This window comes from Argiope bruennichi, chromosome 9 (genome assembly GCF_947563725.1).
Source record: "Argiope bruennichi chromosome 9, qqArgBrue1.1, whole genome shotgun sequence".
Taxonomy (NCBI): Eukaryota; Metazoa; Arthropoda; class Arachnida; order Araneae; family Araneidae; genus Argiope; species Argiope bruennichi.
In genome coordinates, this window is record NC_079159.1 from 91,332,456 (window position 1) to 91,354,182 (window position 21,727).

Here is a 21,727-nt window from a genome sequence, read left to right on the forward strand (position 1 = left end):
ATAAAATCTGAAAAAGCAGCTTCATCGAATCTGTAGATTTCATTGCAAACTTTCGTGGATCAACTAAGCTATTAGAGCACAGCAAATGCAATTAATATTCTAAATGATGAGTCATTTTTACTTTCTCGTATAAATAATAAATAAGAGGAAGTACAATAATCATCAAAAAATTCGAACTCGAGATTGTAATGAATCTTCATGTTTTAGACAACCCTGTGTTCAAAACACACATTTTTAGAAAATATTCGTCTGTCTGTCTGTCTGTGACAAAAATTTAAAAAAACTTTGAACTAGACGGATGAAATTCGTTATACAGTCATTATATCAAATTTACAGATCTCTATTAAATTGTGAACAAAATCCGTTGAGAGGAAGTCTGTCTGTCCAACTGTTCGAATGTAAGTTAATACGATAGCTACAAAACGAAGAGAGATAAATAGATAAAATTCTTTACACAAATTTAACGTCTAAAGTACACACTATCAAATAATATGGAATTTTGTGACTACGAATGTATTTTTTGTTTCAATTCGTTGGAAAAAAACATCTAGAACATAAATTCGATTTTCAGATACTGTTAGCTGTATGCTAAAGATTAATCACCAAAAATCTCGCCAAGTATCACACGAAAGATTCAGTAAAAATGTTATATTTAGGCCAAAGGTTTATATTTCGTAAATATTGTATGCCAATACCATGTAAGGTGTTCTCTAGGATAACACCTTTATTGGAGAGTAAGCGAGACTGGTTTGGGGAGATACTGCCGCTGGTTAGTCTATGAAGTCAGAAATAAACTCATGAAATAAAATAATTTCTTAAATGTTTATCGACCATTATTTTTCTTCAGATATGAAGTATATAAAGGATGGAAGTATTATAATCGTCCAAAAATAAGACATCGAAACTTTGACGCATATCCACATTTCAGACCTCACTAAATCCGAAAGACACAGTCTATGTTATTATTTAACTTTGTTTGTCTGTCGAGATACAAGCATGAAGTTTGGCATGTGGATTTTTCACCAAATTCGCAAATGATTATCAAATTTGTTAATAAATTCGTTCATGCGAGCATAACTCAAAACTTTCTCACAATAAAGGTGTTACCTCTCATTCAACACGGTTGTACAATAGTTACGAAATATTAACCTTTGGTGTGAATTTGGCATTTTTACAGAATATATCGTGTGGTGCTTGGCTGATTTTCTGGCGACTAATCTCTGGCGTGTGGTTAATATTATCCGAAAATCGTATTTGTGTTTTAGATGCATTTTCCCTCACCATTCAAATAAAAATTTGACCCAAAATCAAAACTGTAGTCAAAACTCCTATACCGATTTTGAGGAATTTAAACTGTCTCGTTTTTTTAGTTACCGCGTTATTTGTTTTCTAAAAGTACAGACTGACAGACAATCAACCCCTTGTTCGATTTGACTCAAAATTCAATAAGTGTCTATACTAAGGATGCTAATTCTGCATATCGAATTTTATATATCTAGATCTCTTCGCTTTGCAGTTATCGTGTTAACTTATTTTGGAAGAGCCGGACAGACAGATTTCCTATGTACGGAGTTTTTTCAAAATTTGATAGAAATCTGCAAATTCGATATAAAGACCGTATACCAAATTTCATCCGTCTAGCTCAAAGCGTTTCTGAGTTTTGAAGCGTTTGTTCGATCTTTTTCATGATTACTGTACTTTCTCTATACTACTTATAACAGAATGTAAAAAAAGAAATAACTAGATAGAACTTGTGTAGAATGTATTTAACATTAAAATTGTATATATATGTAAGTGGAAACGTTGATCGTCTGTCGGTCTGTATATGAACTCTATGTGCAAGCTATAACTCAAAACCGAAGCGATTTAGAGAATGAAATTTGGCATGTGGTATTATCACTAATATTATATATTTATATCAAATTTTGTATCAGATTGGTGGGAAAAAGAAAGCACCCATACTTTAAATGTATATTTCTTCATTGCACTCTGAAATGTTCTTTGCCACTATACAAATAAGCACAAAAAACTAATCAGATGGATTCTAAAAATGAAGTCTGATCACAAGTAGCATTCTCAACCTTGCCGCATTCACAATTTTGACGCAAATACACTTTTATTATGGAGCTTGCGAGATAGTTTCGAGGAGACCGTTTTCTCTGATTTACTCATCAATAAGAAATTTTTTTATAACACATATGATAATATTTAATTCTGAAAATTTTTCTATGACTTTTTGACGAAATTTGCTTTTTAAAAGATATTTTCATCCTAATATGACCAGGATGGATGAATTAGTTTGAAATTAATTACAAAACGTGTAAATTTAGCTTTTTTTTTATCACTTTCGACTTTTTAAAAATAGATTAGGAAATTTCACTTTTAGTTCGTATTTATTTTAAATATTTTCTGGTAGAATTATTATTATTTATCCAATAAACATTCTACCTCCTCGTAAGCAATCTCTGGAACGGAAATTCAATAATTGTAGTCACTTGATTAAACCTCAGTTTTCCTGAAGATGATCAAACAACTCATCCTGTGTATCTCAAACAAAAAACCAGAGCTTTCAATTAAAACTCTTGTTGCCGCTGTTATGCTTGGATGGTGAAACACTTATCGCGAAAAAGGATTAACAAAGAAAAGGGATCCCAAATATTTAGTTTGTAATTTATTTTGCCTCAACTGGTTTGCTAGGCTTTTCGTCCTTGGTGCTTCTGATATTCACTGATAAGAGGTTGGTAAATGCATGGCTTTCAGGCTGGATTTCCCTGTTTACGGACAAAAGAAAGATTGACAGACAGACAGACGAAAAGAAGGAAATGGTACTTCAACAATAGCCGTGTTGAACCGGACGCAGCAAATCTCTTCAACAGGGAGGGTAAATTGTAGCCCTAAAAGCGTGGGCCGTTCAGTTGAAGCTGTCGACAGCATTGTCATTGATTGACCTTCTCTACGGTGAATATCTACTGTGCAGATAAAAAAAAGTAATAATACATTAAACACCTTCTGTCGAAGTTAATTTAAGGGTTAGGTGTTACTGGTAAGATTTCTAAGTAACCTAACCGCAAGTGGAAGTTCTGAATACATTAGGGATGGATGAAAATGCCAGAGGTGCATTATTATGCAGACGGGTTTCGTTGTAAAGAATAACAATATCAATGAGGTAATCATTTCGATTTTGTTATGGATCCAAGTATTGTCTGGAGAACACTTTCTTTTGATGGATTACAAGGCTTTCACTAGAAATTGTTCGTCTAACCTGAAAATTTTGTTTTGCCTCTGCTATGTGAATAAAAGTATGAATTATTATTAAAAGAAACACAGAAATAGCACAATAATTATTTAAAAAAAAAACAACTAAAAATGTGTTAAAGTTCATTTGAAGCAAAGAAAGCAAGCAAGAAAGATTTGTTTGATTTTTTGGTAATTTTTAGAAGTCATGGTTTTTAACAAAGGCATATCTGCTGGTGGAACCTGTTAAATCCTTGCCCCATATTGAACAAGGATAATTGAAAGCCTTACAAATATATAAACTTGATTTTTAATTCAGATATAATAATACAATTTAACAAGTCTTTCATGCAATTGAAATCTAAAAAGATAATCGAAATCTAGTAAGGTTCTTTTTTTTTACAACAAAGAAAAACACACTGACCTTAATATAAACAACATAAATAAAATGACTTTATTAAATATTCCCTTTAATCAAAATGTGTTTGATTTCTAAAAAATTGTACCAAAGCAATATAGAACTCTACCATTGAATTTTAATATTTATTTACAGATTAGTTATAGGATTTATTATTTAATTAAATTTAGCTTAAAAATTGGATTATTTTAAAACATTTTTGGCTGTTTTTTAAAAACCTTCCAAGTTTTCTTTAAAAAAAAGGAAAAATTTATTTTAGTACTAATCATATATTTGATTCATATTCAGCAATTTAATACGAAATAATGTTTGTGTCTATGCTAAAAAAACAAATTTCGGTAAATAAAATAAAAATTAAACAATAGTGCTTTAAATAATTTGGAGGAGGGGAATTATAAAATAAATATTTATATTTGCCATCGAGTTCGGATCCTATATGATAGTGTTGCTATGAATAGTAACGTAGGTACGGTGGTCGAATACGAAAAGAACATTATCGGCTCAATCAATCACCCCACCCCTCACACACACACACACACACACACACACGCACACACAGAAGTGGTACGTGTCGCCAAAGGGAATTTTCAACATAAACAGACTACCATTGCCGCACCCCCCCCCAAGCAAGGACTCTATTTCTTATTCGAAATTCTTATCATAATATTTAAGATGCCTTAAGAAGAAAAATAGAGGGGATAGTCAAGCCAGAGAAGGAAGTCGTAAATATTTTTTATAGGATCATATAAGATTTAAAGACAAAAAAGTGTTTTGGCAAAACAAGTATCATATGCAATATTCCTTTGGAGCTACACCCTTTTAGTCCTTAATTAGAAGATATCTTTTAGGTATTAGAGGAACAAATATGTCTTTTCTATGAGGAATGGAAAAACTCAATGGTTAAGCATCTCGGGAAAACGGAAAATCAATTTTATCTATAGAGTGCTTTGGAACTGTACTGTCGCTAATTACATTAGACCGTTTGATTCAAAGCAGTGGCACGAATTGTCATGTTTAGAGCTAGATTAGGTAACTGGTGTGGCCAAGTAGAGAATAAAAGGCCACCTACAAAAGGAGAGTCAGCAAAATAATAGGTTAATTTATGATTATTCTTCACTTGTCCAAACTGTATATTGTTCAGCAAAGTCCGTTACTACTCTGCTGCGAGATATCTATTTGATTTTATCTCTAAATATATTGAATCTATTAATTGGAGCTTTGCATATTTTTCCACTGTATTTTGTTGTCAAATGTTATCCCAGGCTCATTCATTTTACATACCTATATTTTTGTAGCTAGCTTCCAACATGTTAATTTACTAATTCTTATCACTTTAAGGCTGAAATAATTGATTTCTAGAGCTTATGAAAAGAATTATTTTAAAATGTTTAACTGATTTAAGCTATGCAGATGTCTTAATTATAGCTAGATGTTTCTGTGAATAGAATATGATCGTAAAATTTATCATGTGAATTAGTGAAATTAAACACTTAGAAGAGTTTATTTAATATAGGATATTTTTTTTAATATGAAAAGATTAGTTTAAAATTGGAATACCAGGTTACCTTAATTAAAAAAAAGAAAGTGCTTTTTAAGAGATTAAATTTAATAAAAATGGACTAATGCTATTTTCCAACATAGTTTATAAAATATTGTTTGGAGTAATTTTTACGAACAGTGGCGTAGTTTTTAGCTACCTAAAATTTAAACCCTGTTGGATATTTTCAAAATAAAATATTCATTTTAATTACATTTGCAAATTCATGCTATTGGAAGTATTTCAATAATGAATTTGTTATCACGTGGTACACGTCAAATACGTCGTACTAAAATCAATAGAAGATCTTACAGACGGAAACTCAATGTGACATCATAATACTAGCTTACTTTTAATAAGATGCTAGATATCATGCGCAGTTGCGCTTATTATATGATTGTATCGTCATTTGAGCTAATTACATCTCATGGTAAAATAAATTGATATGTAAATTTTTTTTATAGAACTAAAAATTTCTGAATGAAATGATGATTTTCTTTGTTCAATAGAAAATATTTTATATCTTCAAGCCATGATTTATAAATGTTTTTTGAACTTCACAATCCGAAACACTTTTATTTAATTTGGCATGTTTGCGAAAATGGAATTTTGTAAACATATTTTTGCTTTCTTCTTGACGTGCGCAAGTTTTAAAATTTGCCTCACTTACGCATTTTCGATGACAATGCAATACTTTCATATTTTCAGGAAAATATCAACTTTTCAATTAATGTATTGAAATTTTATATTCTGTGTTATTAGTATCTTTTGAAAGAACATCTGAGAAAGAATTGATAATAAACTTAGTTAAGATTTTTAAAAAATCTACTTTTTAGTACAGTAGTAAAAGTGTGTTTTAAAAACCTGCTATTAAATAGCTTATGCACCTTTTCTATTATGAAGTATAGAAAAAGAAATTATAGAAATCATCAAAAGATTTGTTCTTGAAATTCTGATGAATTTTGAATATATTTGAAATATTCCTGCTACAAAAAAAGAAGCTAATTTGCAATCAAATCTGTCTTTGAACATAATAATTCAAAAACACAGACAGCTAAAAGGGTTACGTTTGAAATATACTTTGCATAACAAAATTGTAAACTGCAATTAAATCTTTAAAGAAGTATATTTCCCAGAAGTCTGTTTGTCCATCCGTATGCATCAGAATATGATAATTAGAAAACGCTATGAGATGGATGGATAAAAATTGATATATGGTTTTGTCCGCAGAATTTTGTATCAAATTTTATATTAAACACATCATTTGATTTACTGTCTGTTATTTTGCAATTGAATTCGGTTACTGAAAAGCTGAACAGAATTGATGAATGAATTTAAGTATGGAGGGAGCCAGTGCATCAAAAGTGTCCAAATGAAAACGCGCCATTTTATGGAAACATATGAGAATGTTAAGAGGAGAATTATTCTAATTCGCTTAAATAATTCTAATTTTTATTCAGACAAATAAAACAAAAACATAAACTAATTTTAAGTTTATTTGAAATATAAAACTGAAATTTTCACCAATTTCACATATATTTTCAACTCTAGTAAGCACATAATCATACAATGATGGATATTTAATTTGAAATCTGTCCGGTTTCCAAATGCCGGTTTCAGTTATTCATTTGATTGTCTCCATTATCATTTCTCTAGAAACTAAATACAATGATTGCGCTTCCGGGTGGCTTTCATTCATTCTTTGATATTTAACCGTGATATTTATCTTTACGCCATTTGGGGCAGTCACACACTGGACAGCCACCTTCTACTTCCTTGATGCGGCAATATCGTCTGCATTTTGGAGGTGTGCACTGAATTTTTTCTTCTGGAAAAAAACACAAAAATGGAATATTATACTTTCTTCTCAAATAATTGTAAAGAAGAGTATAAGTACTGTGTGTATGCCTCTGTACCTTTGATAAAAAGGTAGATCTAGAGCTACTAAATATACTTTGAAAATAGGAATACAGATATAGAAATTTCTTTGAAAATTTAATTAATTAGAAATGAAGTAAAATGTTAACATTTTCCCTCAACAATTATAAAAAAATATTTAAAAATATAAATTATGTACTATCTTGAAATTCATAGAATTACATTTCTTACCATAACAATTATCTGTCGACATTTTTAACCTTTTAACTTAATTTTTTAAATTATCTTTTAGTATATTTTATAACAATATATTTCATTGCCTCAATAAAATTCAAATCAACATCATTGTTTTTACAAATAATTCATCCCTGTTTTCTTCCATAATTAATGATGAAAGTATAAAAATACGACTTATTTTTCCATAATGAATCAGTTTCTGTATAAAGAATGCTTTAATTTTTTTGGGAAATTTTATTGTATTTAAAATTAAAGTTCAATTCCAGAAATAGGCAGTAATGGAAATTCAATTCATCCATTTTTAATACTGTTACTGTTTCTTATAATGTAACTGGGTATATTATATTATAATTACATATATTAAAATATCTTATGCTTCATCGTACCTTAAATATATTTTATCTTATTCTTATAATTTGAAAATTGCTTTAAATTATAATACAGTGAAAATTTTACCGAATCAGAGCTATTGAAGAATTCTGTAGGATATTAAGTAAATGGTAAATATATTTTGAGCAACATGCGAAATTTCTATGCTGAGAATTTTGCTTTCCATCCTGTTATTTGAAGTTAATTATTTCCGTTTCAAATTAAAATGGAAATTTAAGTGAGGTAGTAAATAATTAGAAAGATGCATAGTAGAAAGAACGTGTCTATTAAAATATTAAGTTTAGAAATATTTCGATGAAAAAGCCATTAACAGTTGGTCGCTAAAGATTAGCTAGTTACAATTAAGTAATCAAACACTATGCAGAGGTTAATGGCCGTTTCTAAACGTATTTTTTTTTGTCTCACAAAGATTGGATAATAAAACTTAAAAGTTTACCTTCACATTCACAAATTGGGCATGGTTCGCCTTCCACTGTTTTCAGGTTACAGTTAGGACCGTCACATCGAGGAGGATCACAGATTACTTTCGGCTTGAAATCTTCTTCTGCAAGAGAACATCTGGTTAACATTTCACACTTTATGAAATATCTTGAAATAGATGCGATTATCAGCAACTGATCGAATTTTTAAGAAGTTTGCCAATTTCAAAGCATGAACATTAAATTCATTGGCTTATTACTTATACTTAAGTTGAAGCACTGAATGGTCGTTGCATATACAACAGAAGGTTTACAAAAACCAAAGGGAGGAAATTTTATTATATTCTTTCTAACGCACGTGTTATTCCTCTCTCTATATCCATAAAATTGTGATACTTAAGAAAAATCCTGATCACTATGAATACTCAGATATTTATTTTCAGAGTCCCTCGCATAGGAGTTGTGTGTTTCATAATATAGTAAAGAAAACTGATATTTGTGCATTACTAACCGCATGCATCTGATGAACTGTAATTACGAAAATGCTTATTGCCGTCCGATTTTTGGCGATTAATTGCTGGAATATGGTTAGCACGCAAGTACTAGAAAATCGAATATGTATTTTAGTCGCTTTTCTCCGACTCAATTTGAAACAGAACTGCAACTGTAGTCACAGAGTCGGATGTCAAATTTCATTTTATTTAAGTCTTTGCGATTTTTTCTGTTATCACGTTCAAACGTTTGCGAAAATACAGACCAAGATATGGTCAACTTTTTGATGGATTTAGTTCCAAATACAATAGGTGTCTATTTTTTCAGATTCTAAATCTTTGCATTGAATTTTATATGTCTAGCTCTTTTTTTTCTTTTTGTAATGATTGTGTTAACTCATATTCGAATAAGCGGACAGACAGATTTCTTGTAAAGGAATTTTCTTCAAAATTTGAGAAAACTCTACAAATTTGGTGTAAATATCACATACCAAATTTCATCTATCTAGCAGAAAACGCTTTTGAGTTATGGCGTTCAAAGACAGACAGACATAATTCTACAAAAATGTATGTTTTCAGACTCGGTGTAATCTGATATCTGGTGAATCATCAAGATCTTGAGTTTCTTACTTTTTGACGAATTCAATATTTTCTCTTTGTACACGGGGGAGTAAACAATATAATAGATCTCTATCTATCCGCGATAAAAGGGAATCGGTTGTACTGAAATTTTGATATCTGGATAAAGTTCAGAAATCAATTAAAAAAATGTCAGACATGAAAAATAATTTTTTTTTGTGAAATTAAGTTTGGTGAATATCATGTATAAGAAATGGCTGATACTTTAAAGAAATAAAAGTATCAGCCACGTAATAAAAGGAATCGCAAATTGCATATGTGGAGATTCATAAAAAGGGGCGCAACTACATGAAAGGACGCCTAGGGCAAATACCTAAACTGCGGCTTTCACACTCTCACTATATCTTTTTTGGAATGCAGTCTTTATTTTTTTTTCTGATCCTTTACACGCGGGAGTGTAAAGACTGAATCAATCCAAATAATAATATATAAAATATTTTGGAATTTATAGATTTAAACATTGCAAATACTTCATAATGATCATTTGGATAGCTCTTGCATATAAAATGTATCATAAGAATATTTCAAAAAATGGTTGGTTTAGTTTTATTAACATCCCGTTGTAAAGCAACACTAGGTCTATTTTGGGACGGACCTCGTAATTTTGAACTGCGGTCAGATGACGAGGACGACATCTGAGCTGGCACCCCCTTCTTCCAGCCATGCCACACCAACGGGAGGACGTTTGGCATGGAGGATTAAACATTAAACAGACCCCCTTACACGATGGTTCTTCGGTAGAATCGGGACTCGAACCTGAAAACCTACAGCTCGCAAGCCGAGAGCTTACCCCCAGGCCACCGCGGCCCTCAAATAATGGTTGGAAAATAAGTTTTGTAAAATCAATTCGTAAGATTTATGCTATACTTACGCTGATAAGTTTATTCATTCTAATTCCAATAATTTAAGTAAGGTACAAATAAAAAAAATATGATAGTTTTTAGTATATCAATGAAATACAAATAAAAAAATTGCTTCTGTTTATATCATAGGTATTTTTAAAAAAATGTAAAATTTGTACAAAATTCGTAATTTGTTAAAAAGGATATATATACGAATAAAAGAAATATATATTACTATTTGGCCCTTAGACTTTATCTCTTTTTCCTTAAATCCTTTCTAACACATATAATATCATTCAAAAGTCTTGATAATTAATTTTAATGCTAATAAGCAAAAATATTTACCACATTGTTAAATTTATTTATCCAAATTTACAAAATTAACCGAAAAAGTATGCAATTGCTGACAATAAATGAATCAAAATGAGCATATTGTTAATGAGTCTAGGACATGTAAAAATGCAATTTGTTATAATTTAGAATGCATTATTTATATACATATAGAAATATATATGTTACTTCCGAAAAAGTTTGAATGATTTAGCTGTCGGAAGTTATAAATTCTCTTTCCTTCCTTTTAACCATGCGAAAGGGCTTAAGATTTATATTTGAAATCAGTTTATACTCAAAAGACTTAAATTACAGAATCATTTTTTTTGTCACACTGAAACTCTGAGATATGAAGACATGAGATTCATATTTTAATTAACTAAAAGATCTTTCGCAGCTGCTTGTATCAGTAGAGCTGACACACATAATTTAGAAGTAAAAAATTTCATAATGTATGTGTATGGTAAAAATAAATGAATTGGTGTTAGGTTTTTATGCTATGCCATCTTAAATCTTAGTATATATTTTTATTGCTTATAAATCTCCATGTTAAGTCCTTTAATATTTAATGTAAATCGTTTCTGGTTTTTCGCATTTAAAAGTATTATTCCAAAAGATCAGTCATTCAGAATATTGTTGGGTTTATTTCTGATTAATAGAGGTTTCAATGAAAGGAAATAAAGGTGACCTTCCGGTCTTATTTACATCCAGTCTGGCGTCTATGTATTCTATCAACGCGTGCTTCAGTTTAAGAATTTGAGAGTAAGCAATCTGTTAATTTAAATGTTCTTATGTTTTTTTAATAGTCAAATCTCTGTATTTAAAGATTGAATAAAAACACAGCCTATTTTTTTGTTAAGGAAGCAGATAAAATATTTTTAACCCTTTCTAAGGCCGTGGGAAGTATGCTTCCTACCATATTTATCAATCTTTGTATGAAATTATGTAGGTTGGCATAAGTTCTGACAAATTTTTTTAGAAAGACAGAAACTTAGATGCTTTAGTTCTTTTTCTCACACAAAATGATGTGTCTTGGTTTGTCACTTAATTATTAATTAACCAAATTAATTAATTAATCAAATTAAATTTATCTAATAAGCTAAATGAATCCCTTTTCTTATTCTAATTTCAGGCCTAAAAATATTTTAACATAATATGACTAGAAAAAATGGTCCTTTAAAGGGTTAAATTATTTGCAAAATTTTGAAGAAGTAATCTGATAATCTTCTTAAGTAGTAGGTTTTTGATTTATATACAACTTTCTAATAAAAAAAACATTCTATTATCCAATTTTTCAAACATCTTTAGATTTTATTTGTTTTATGCAAAAATTCCGAAAAAATATGCATTTTAAGTCTTTTTCAAAACATTTACTCTGAAAGTAATCCCTTATTTTAAACAGAATTTATTTACTATATTTTAACCAAATTTATTCACTATATTTTAACTAAACATAATCTTTGATTGGGAAAGAAGGTATCAAAACAACTTGTTCCGTACTTTTATTACTATTTTTCGAATTCATTTTCTTTTCTTTCTCTCTTTTTTTTTCTTTCTGAAATCTATTCGTAAAGTAGATTCGTATAATTAGGATAATAAAGTTCTAGTTATACGAGAAAACCCAATAAGTGCATTAAAAATTCATTTTTTCAAAGAAAATAAGAATAATGAAAAATAATAATAAATACATTACAGAAAAATATTATGAATAATGAAAAATAATAAAATAACATTAGAGGAAAATATTGCTGAAAGAAGTCGAATAAAGGGAGTGAAAGCGACATCTAAATGAAAATTTTTAATATATAAGATATAGAACTGAAATCTGAAATATAAATGCATGAAATAATACGAAATTTCTCAAGAACGTATAACTGGATATCTAAAATATTCTCTTAAAAAAGACGAGAGCATTAATAAATAAATATATATACATATGAATTAATTGATTAAAAAATAATGTGTGGTAAAATTTTTAAAAAATTAGAGAAACGGAACCTGCTTATAAGATCATGCTTTTAAAGGAAACTATTTGCTGTTTTCATGTGAATTCTCTATATTTTCCCAATATTTAACAATGCAAAGCTCTTATTTTCAACCACAATGCAAACATCATGATATGTGAAATCACATTGACTAAAATCACCTTCAAAGGAAATACCAACTCTCTCTCCCTTTTTCCAATCTTCCAAAGTCTCTCAAACTTAATATACACTTATTCAAAACTTTTACAATCTATCATTTCAATCAGTTTTCATTGTTAAATATATTGATGAATTTAAATTTGGCAAATAGTAGTTAAATAGCATTTAGCTCGATTATACAGCAAATAAATAATTAATGCAGAGAGCCATTTTTCTCAGGCATTTTATGAGGTAGCATTATGATTTAAAAACTTAGCGCTAAACTTTTTTCCCTTTAATTAATCAAATATCTGGTTCTCAATAATACAGACTATTTCCTGATGTTTTCTACCAAACGCCTCAGTATAAACATAAGATTTGCGTCGGAGAAATCATTATCTTCTCAAAATGTCGAAGATATGATTGATAGCAATAGGATATACTACCTTATCTCCCGACGAATTGAGGCATCGGATTAGTAATTAGAGATATTTTAGTTCAGAATTTTTCAGAGGGAAATTAGAGACATGTGTGCATTACAGGACTATTATCTATGCATTTTACGTCGCTAAATATATCTACGACATTTTGCGTCGCTAATGACTTATCCGGCACAAATCACTTGTGTACACAGAGCTTAAAGGCAGTTTTAGTGTACTTACTGTCTTCCGTGCACACGCATCCTGGACATGGTCTATCGTATAGATCGTAAACTGTTTCAGGCTTACAGCGGGGTGGACAGAATGGTGGATCGCAAATGATCTTTTTTTCAATTTCTATTCCGGAAAAACATGAGTAGAGGATCGTCCATAAGGAATTTCAATGACATTGTATTTAGTAAGAAAACATGAAATGTGATTGATTTCTACAGATACTTGTAGTTGTAACCAGTTTAAATGACACCAGTTGATTTTTCGTGCAGTGTATTTCTGAAATTTGAAAATATTTCTGAAATTTTCTTGCATAATTTTGAACACTAAATTTCATTGTTGAATGTGATTTTCACCGATTATCTTATTGCCTTGGAATTCAAACCTTGGAATTGGTAATTGTGTGATTTTCTTACATCAGTTAAAACTGAGAAAGAAAAATTTTGTTTATTATCTGGGCATTTTACAAGAGGAATTAGGAAGAGAAGTTACAATACTGAGAAATACAATGCGAATTTGAAAGAGATTACCCAGATATTCGAGTTCTTCATGATACTATGATATCCTGGGACTCGCTTCCATTAGAAAGTTCATTGTACTGATAGGAAGGGCAAATGGAAGGTCATTAAAATAGGAAAACCTTACTCTCGTAATTTGGTAATTAAAAAAAAATTATGGATGAAAGCGTGAACTCAAGTTACATATAAGAAATTTAACTGAACATAATCAGAATCAACATTCCTTTGAACAACTGGTCACCAAGACGGCAAGTTATGTAATAATCTCTAGTGATGCATAAATATATGTAAACATATTTCAGCAGATGCGTGGCCGAGAAGAGGAAATTTTCGAAATTTTAAAACGATTTATTTCCCCATGGGAGGCATAATTTAAGTACAAAAAATAAGTGGTACCAAATATGTCTGTCTACATCCCGACACACGAGCAGAAGAGACCAAAATTTTTCCCTTCAGTGATTTTACTATGAGATTGTGATAGAGATTTCTTTGACACGTTTCAATTTAGGGAAGAGAATCTTAGGTATCTTTAAAAGTATGTTGCAAGAATTAAGTAATTTTATCCCTTCTCTCGGAGAATAAGAAAAGGCTGAGACCAGTGGTCTTATAGAGCGCTTGTAGAATTAATTAAATAAAATGTGGGAACTGGATCAGGAAATAAGAGAACATTTTAAAATGAAGTTAGTATGGGATAAATTAAGAAAAAAATTAGGATATTAAATAGGGTATAAATTAGATTAAAAGATATCATTAAACATTAATATTTATAAATTTTCATTTTAAAGTTACGCGGAACGAACACTAAGAAGTTGTTCTTCCTAATGGCACTTGCCATGAACAAGCTTTCTGACCAAGTCAACGATTTAAAGCCGAGGGTGCGTCTCTTGTTTTCAGCAGCGCCAACTAGGCCCAAGAGTACATCTTAGCTACCCACGCATCACATTCGCTTGTGCAGCCCTTTTTTACAGAGGAGCACATCTCACAGATAGAGCAGATGAAGAACAACCATGCCCGAACCGGGACTCGAACCCACAACACCCACATCACGGGGAAGAAGCACTACCCTTACGCAACGACGCCGGCGTAAGAAATGTATCTACAGATGAATGAAAAAATAAGATCTAAATCTAAATAGTTTCTAGAAAATAATTTTCAAAAATATCGAATTTTCCTAAATGTGTTCTTTATTTAGAATCTTTTTAGTCTTTGATTAAATTTCTGTAATTATCTTTTTTTCCATAATTTTTATATACATATTCATAGTTTGCATAGACATACGCATGCAAAAATATCTGAATGCCTTATTATTATTATTATTGAAGTGAATAAATTGGGATCTTTAGCAACAAAAATTGTCGTCCCTTAATCTCAGACAATCATGGTTAATAAGCATCAAAAAATTTGAATGATCGAAGAAAATTATGGAGACGTCGCTTATGATGTACATATAGATACAAGCAATGTACTGATGTCTCAGTAAAAGTGGTTATAAAGTAGAACAGGTGATCTTCATCAAACTTAATCAAAAGCTTTACTTCGGCTATGTTGAAACTTCTACAAACTGGAAGAAGGTTCATGATGAACATTGTATGAACCGCACAACAATTAACGAGTAGTTCAAACGCCTCCATTACGGCCACGACTATGATTAAAAGAACGGTCATTGACAAATGTCAAAACATGGGAATCCAAAATCCAAGATGCTCGAAAATCACAATTTTTGAGCTATATGATGAGTGCAGCTGCGGCATCAGCTGTTCATTATAATTTGAATTGAAGATTTGTATATGATATACGGGGTTGTAAAGTTTATGCAAAAATTACACTCTGCAGACCAAAAAAAAGAGACCGACTTTCAGCTGCTTTTGACTTCCTTGAATATAATGAAAATGAGGAAGTTTTTTTAAAAGATTGTATCAGGAAATGAAATAATGGACTCATGATTATGATTCAAGAAGATTAAACGTAATTTTCAACTGAAAATTCTGTGCCTTGACAGAGATGACAGCAGCACAATGCATGTAATTTTTAAATGTTTTGCTGTACAGAAGTGACAGAGGTTATCATATTGTTATATTTTGGGCCTGTATTTGATGATTCAAGGGCAGTATCTGCCAAACGTATTGACTTCGCTTATGTTAATTTTGAGGGTAGGGCACAAGTACTGATACTTTTTTGATCAACATCAAATGTGCATGCATTTTTATATTCTCATAGTTTTTACGAATTTTTTTATTTTCTTCTCTGAATAGGATCTTGTTTCTTTCGTGCATCGGTTATTTTAACTGATTGTTAAAATAACCATTAAAGTATCCATTGAACAGTATGGATACTTTAATGGTTTTTTTCAATGTATAAATTGCCCTTGGATCGTATTAATTCAACTATAAAGTGTAAGGAATCTGTATAATTCCAATGTTTCGTCATGATATTTTTAGTTTAAATTTCCCATTTGTACATTGCACAATAAAGCACAATCTGATTTAATCCTATTCGTGTTGTAAACTTAATAAGCATTCACAATTTTAAAAATCTTATCTATTCATGTTTAAACTCTCACTTTACAGAAATAAACTGCATCCTAATTTTATTGTGGAAGCTTCATTTGGTACTGTTCCGTGTGTGATATTGTTGCCTGTAGAGTATCACAATACAAAACATCAATTATTAATGCATCTATCTTCGGCAACAATATGTTAAAAACATCTCTTTTATATTTTTTCAACACAATTCCTTTATATGCCGCAAAACAATTAATTCTTTATAAAATTTATCGAATTTCTTCTCTTTAAGATTTCCGAGTCTTCATAAATTAATACAGTATACAATAAATACATAATTAGTATTTCCTGCAGGTACCCTATTTGGTGTCCTCACCTTCTTCCTTTTTACAATCGCACCCCGGACAAGGTCCTTCAAAAACTCTTTGGATTGTGCAACCTGGAGGACATCTTGGTGGGTCACAGATAACTTTTTTGGTATCCCTTATGTCTATAATTAGACAAAAAGATAGTTGATTCAATCAAATTTAATCAGTTGATCATTGTTGTTAGAGAAAATTCTCTTCAACGTCAATTATTTAGCAAACTCACCTTCTTTCGGTTTGCAGTCACATCCTGGGCATGGTCCATCATAGACTGTCTGGATACTACATCCTGGAGCACATCTAGGTGGATCGCAAACAATCTTCGGTTCAGGGACATCTATCGTAAGAAATTAGTATGATAATTATAAGAGATATCTTTATTTTACTATAGAAATTTCGTTTGGTTCATCCAATGTGAGCACTTCTTCCGTTTTATTGTAAATTTGATAAGCATTGTAAATACAAAAGTTTTTATAAAGCCCCTGAATTTTATCAAACATAAAGAATCTCAATTTTTTCATGCATTTTGATAAAATTGTATTCCACTTCTTAAACTCTAATTTTGAAAATTGGAAATATTTTCAATTCGATTATTTTTAATATCATTTATCTGATTTTTAATTTTGAAAACTGCGGGCTTTTCTTTATATCTTTAAATTTACTTTTCTTACTTTATAGGCGTATTATTACGTTAAATACTGTTGAACGGATTCATGAACTGTCTGGTTGTGTTTTAATGTTTTAAGTAAAAGAATTATAGATAAAACATTAAATTTGATTTCCTGGGAATTTTCTCGCATATATATATATATATATATATATATATATATATATATATATATATATATATATATATATATATATATATATATATATATATATATATATATATAATACTTTTCGAATCCTGTCGGCTTTTTAATATGTAATATTATTTTATGTGAGCAGAATGCAGTTGTGACCAGCAGTGAAGAGACCTTTTAACATTTTTAAATTCTTTTTAATATCCATCGGGAAAGCATAATTATTTACAAGCAAAGACGCGGACGTTTCGCGTCCGCCGCAGCGCAGAGCAAAAGCGGAAGTGGGGAAAAAGGGCCGAAATAAATTATCCCTCGCCTTATATAACCTTAGATTTTGATAGGGAAAATATTTCTTCACAGTGCCAATATATTAATAAGATTCTGATAGGGATTTCTGACGCATGTCGATCACATGTAAGGGAAACACAGGGATCTTTTAAGAAAGAATGTGCTTACTGGACATTTTTACCCCTTCACGCCGAGCGTGTGAAAGTATCTCGGTGTTTAGCTGACTAAGCAATTTTATGAAGCTTCTCTTGAATTAATTAAGTAGAAAAGTGGAATTGGATCACGAAATAAGAGAATATTTTTAGAATGAAGTTACTATGGGCTAAATTAAGATAAAATCTTGGAAATTAATTAAATTGAAATTAAGAGTTTAAAATATCATTACATATATATATATATATATATATATATATATATATTATGTGTGTGTGTAATGATATCTCCTAATTTAAATTCTGATTACTTTCCTTATTTTTATCTTAAATTAGACCATGTTAATTTCATTCTAACATGTTTCCTTATTTCTTGATCCAATTCCCACTATTTTATTTAATTATTTTTAACATGAGCCCTTGAAAACTAATGATTTTTGCATTTCCCACACTCAGAGCGATGGAATGAAAATTACTAATGCTTACGACATTCTTTTAAAAGATACCTAAGATTCCATTTCCCATGTCTACGCGTTCAGAAGAAATCATTATCGTAATTTCATCGTAAAATCATTGAAGAAAAAACATTTCCTTCACCTTGCTCATACTGCGAAGATAGAATCAAAAACAAACCATTGAAGCATTTTAGTAGCTATTTCTATAGCATTTTAAATTATATTCGATATTCAGTGACAAAAAGTAAAAAAAAAAAAATCGCTTATTCTTTTAAATATGTAGACCTTTAAATATCAATATATCATAAGAATAATAGCACATATCAAATGCAACACGACAGTAAATATAAAAAAATGAGACTTACCTTTTTTGCATTCGCATCCGGGGCAGGGTCCATCGTATTCAGTTTGGATGAAACAACCCGGCTCACACTTTGGAGGATCGCATACGATCTTTGGGATGGGAATTTCTATTAGTAGAAAAAATAATGAAAAAAAAAATGTAAAGATAGTAATCTTTATAAAAAAAAATCATCGAATAATGGTAATAGTAGAAGCCAAAATGTACTGGAGCAAACATTTCCATTAGACTTTCAGTGCCAAATTGACAAAATCTGTTTGTTCCAACTTTTAAAAATATTAAAAAAATTATAAATAATTAAAATTAAATAAAAAATAAAAAGGGGACTGGGACATTTAGCTTCAAACATAACGTTAAATATAATATTATAATTTAAGAAGTTTTATTTCTATTATTTTGTAATGCTATTTCGATTCCGTTTTTGAATTAATTTTGCAAATTCAAAGTAATACGAAAGGCAAGATAAAAAGTGAAAAAAAAGTTATGCAAGGAAACCTCGAAATTTTGTATTTCAGAAAGAATGTAGAATTTTTGAATTAAAAATTATACAAGATAACCTATTCCACAAAGAACGAAAATATTGAACATTCAATAACGAACTTTTTTTTATATATAAAATTACTGTCAATCGCCCCGTTACCACAGAAATAAGTATTATAAACAGGGCACTAACAAATGATTGGTAAATATTTATTGCATCATTCTTAATATTATAAATGTAAAAAAATTATTAAAATTGAGCTGAAATAAAGGTAATATTATTAAAAAAACTGATTTATTTAAATTTTAGACTATTGTAAATATTTTTGTCCTAATATTCTCGGAAATATTTAATGAATAATCTTTAAATTTCGAATGATCTTTAACTATTTAAAAACCTTACGAAAAAAATGAACAAACTTTTTTTAGCTAGAACCTGCTAGAAGTTACTATGTGCGTGTAGTTCTAGGGCAAATGTTCTGTTCTGTAGAATGTTTTGAACAATATTTACATCTACATTGTACAATTTATAGATAACATTAGAAACATGATGTTTAAAAGTGCAGGGTGTTTTTTATTCGGAAAGAAAATTTTTAATAAATGTGTATTAATAATATTTAATCTATATATTTATATGTAATGCTTACTAGGTTTCAGTATCTTTTATTTCAGCAGGAGCAGAGAAAAAATGAAGAAACATTGTACTAAAACTTTTAAATTTATCATCTATTTTTATCAGCCGAAAAATATTTCTTACATAATTTTAATATGTTGAATATGCTAAAAACGTAAATAATAAGTAATTAAAATATTTCCATGCCAAATTTTAATTCAATAATAAGATGATATTAAAAAATTTTATAATTAGTCTTTAAAAGTAACCATCCAAAGGAACGTCACAAATTGATTAATACTTTTTTTTCAAAAATATTTAATAGTGATTAATATTTTATTAAAATAAAAACTTTGTTTAAATTCTCACATGAGACATAACATTCTAGAATTTACCAACTTATTTTTACTTAAAATATGATTTTCAAATGCAACAAAGAATTTTTATTTTTTAAGCCAATAATACAAATAATGCCAAACGATTTCTAAAACCCGACTAAAGCAAATTTTTTTTTTCTATAAGTATTTCATTATTTTTAAAGGAAAACATGAAGTTTAATTAATTGAACATTGCAACTAATAATGGCAATGATAAAAAATGTTGATAGTATTGAAACATTGAAACTCGGAGACGAATAAATAAAATAATGTTTTCATTTACAAAGAATGGTCATGTATCTGTATGTTGAAATATAGTTTTTAAGTAATAAAAACTGACTATTGAATTAATTGTTATTGTCCTAGAAATTTATTTTATGCTTCATAATGTTTTAGAGAAAAATATGAAAACTATTTTGATTTTTATACTGAATAATATATTTATGAGTTTTTTTTTTACTTTAATGTACGTATAGATAAGCCATTACGATATCGTATTCTTCAAAAATATAATTAAAGAAGCTCTACATATGAAAATTTGCCATTATTTGTAACAATCATAGTTAAATATTGTTATTTTGAAAGAATAAACTTCAGGAAATAATTCTGTACCTTCTTTCTTGCATTCGCAACCTGGGCAAGGTCCATCAAACACAGTTTCTATTCTACATCCAGGGGGACATCTGGGTGGGTCACAGATAACTTTATCTTTGGGTTCTGTATCAAAAAAATGAGTCTCATTAATTAATGGGAAATAATAGTAAAGTAATACAAAATATGCAAATTGGATAGGAATACAGGAATTCTTTTAATTTTTGTGATTATTAAATCACATCATTTAGCATTGCAATCACTAGTTGTGTCTATATGAAGTTGCCTTTAAAATGATCATTGCAAACAAAATAAAAAAATAATAATTCAAATTGAAATAAAATTATAGATGAAAGTAAAATAAAAATAAAATTAGCGTTATAATAAAAATAGTAAATATAATAATAGTGATTTTGAAAATAAAATTTTCTTGCTGCATGATATTGCGAGCTGAAATACTAACAATAAAATCGAAACGATTAAAATGATGACGTGTTAAAAGAAGAAAGAACTTTTAAAGTTTGCTACAAGCGATATTTTTGGAATTTAAATCGTATAAAAATAAATTCCAAGTTCTTGGAACTTTCATTCTGATTTGGCTCCTTGCCAAATCAGCAACGAATTAAGATTTCTTCGTGGATCTGAGGCGAAAATGTGTGAGCTAATATAGAAAACGAATCATTTAAAACCGTTGAAAAAAATGAGATAGATATATTTCGACCGCTCCTGTTTTAGAGTAAGAGATATGTTATAGTTATTTCCTCAAAAAATTTGGAAAAAGGTAACGAAATTAAAATATTGGATGCAGGCAGTATATATAGCAGTAAAAATATACTCAAAATGAAGAAAATTATGTTAGGCGTTAAAAGAAATTTTTTTAAAGAGATAATTTTTAATTTTACCGAATTGTATACCTAATTTTTTTCAACAGTCATCGGAAGCTGTCTCAAGAACAAAAACATGCGAAAAAACCCCGAAAATATTGTAAAATATTAAACAAAAATGTTTTACTTTAAATATTAAACTAAGGCTTCC

The 21,727-nt window shown here is 29.4% G+C and overlaps 1 protein-coding gene across 2 annotated transcripts in view; it reads right to left on the reverse strand.

The window, feature by feature from the left end:
* Nucleotides 1-6,667: 6,667 nt before the first annotated feature.
* LOC129983912 (keratin-associated protein 16-1-like) overlaps nt 6,668-21,727 on the reverse strand; it is a 30,429-nt gene continuing 15,369 nt past the window's right edge. The window contains exons 5-11 of one of the 2 annotated variants that reach the window (XM_056093614.1): nt 20,714-20,818; nt 18,636-18,740; nt 16,799-16,909; nt 16,584-16,697; nt 13,201-13,314; nt 8,131-8,238; nt 6,668-7,017 (exon numbers count right to left, since the gene is read on the reverse strand). In XM_056093614.1, the coding sequence (XP_055949589.1) occupies nt 6,899-7,017; nt 8,131-8,238; nt 13,201-13,314; nt 16,584-16,697; nt 16,799-16,909; nt 18,636-18,740; nt 20,714-20,818 (776 nt within the window). In that variant the 3' untranslated portion in view covers nt 6,668-6,898. The remainder of the gene's footprint in view (nt 7,018-8,130; nt 8,239-13,200; nt 13,315-16,583; nt 16,698-16,798; nt 16,910-18,635; nt 18,741-20,713; nt 20,819-21,727) is intronic. The other variant, XM_056093615.1, reaches the window with a different exon arrangement.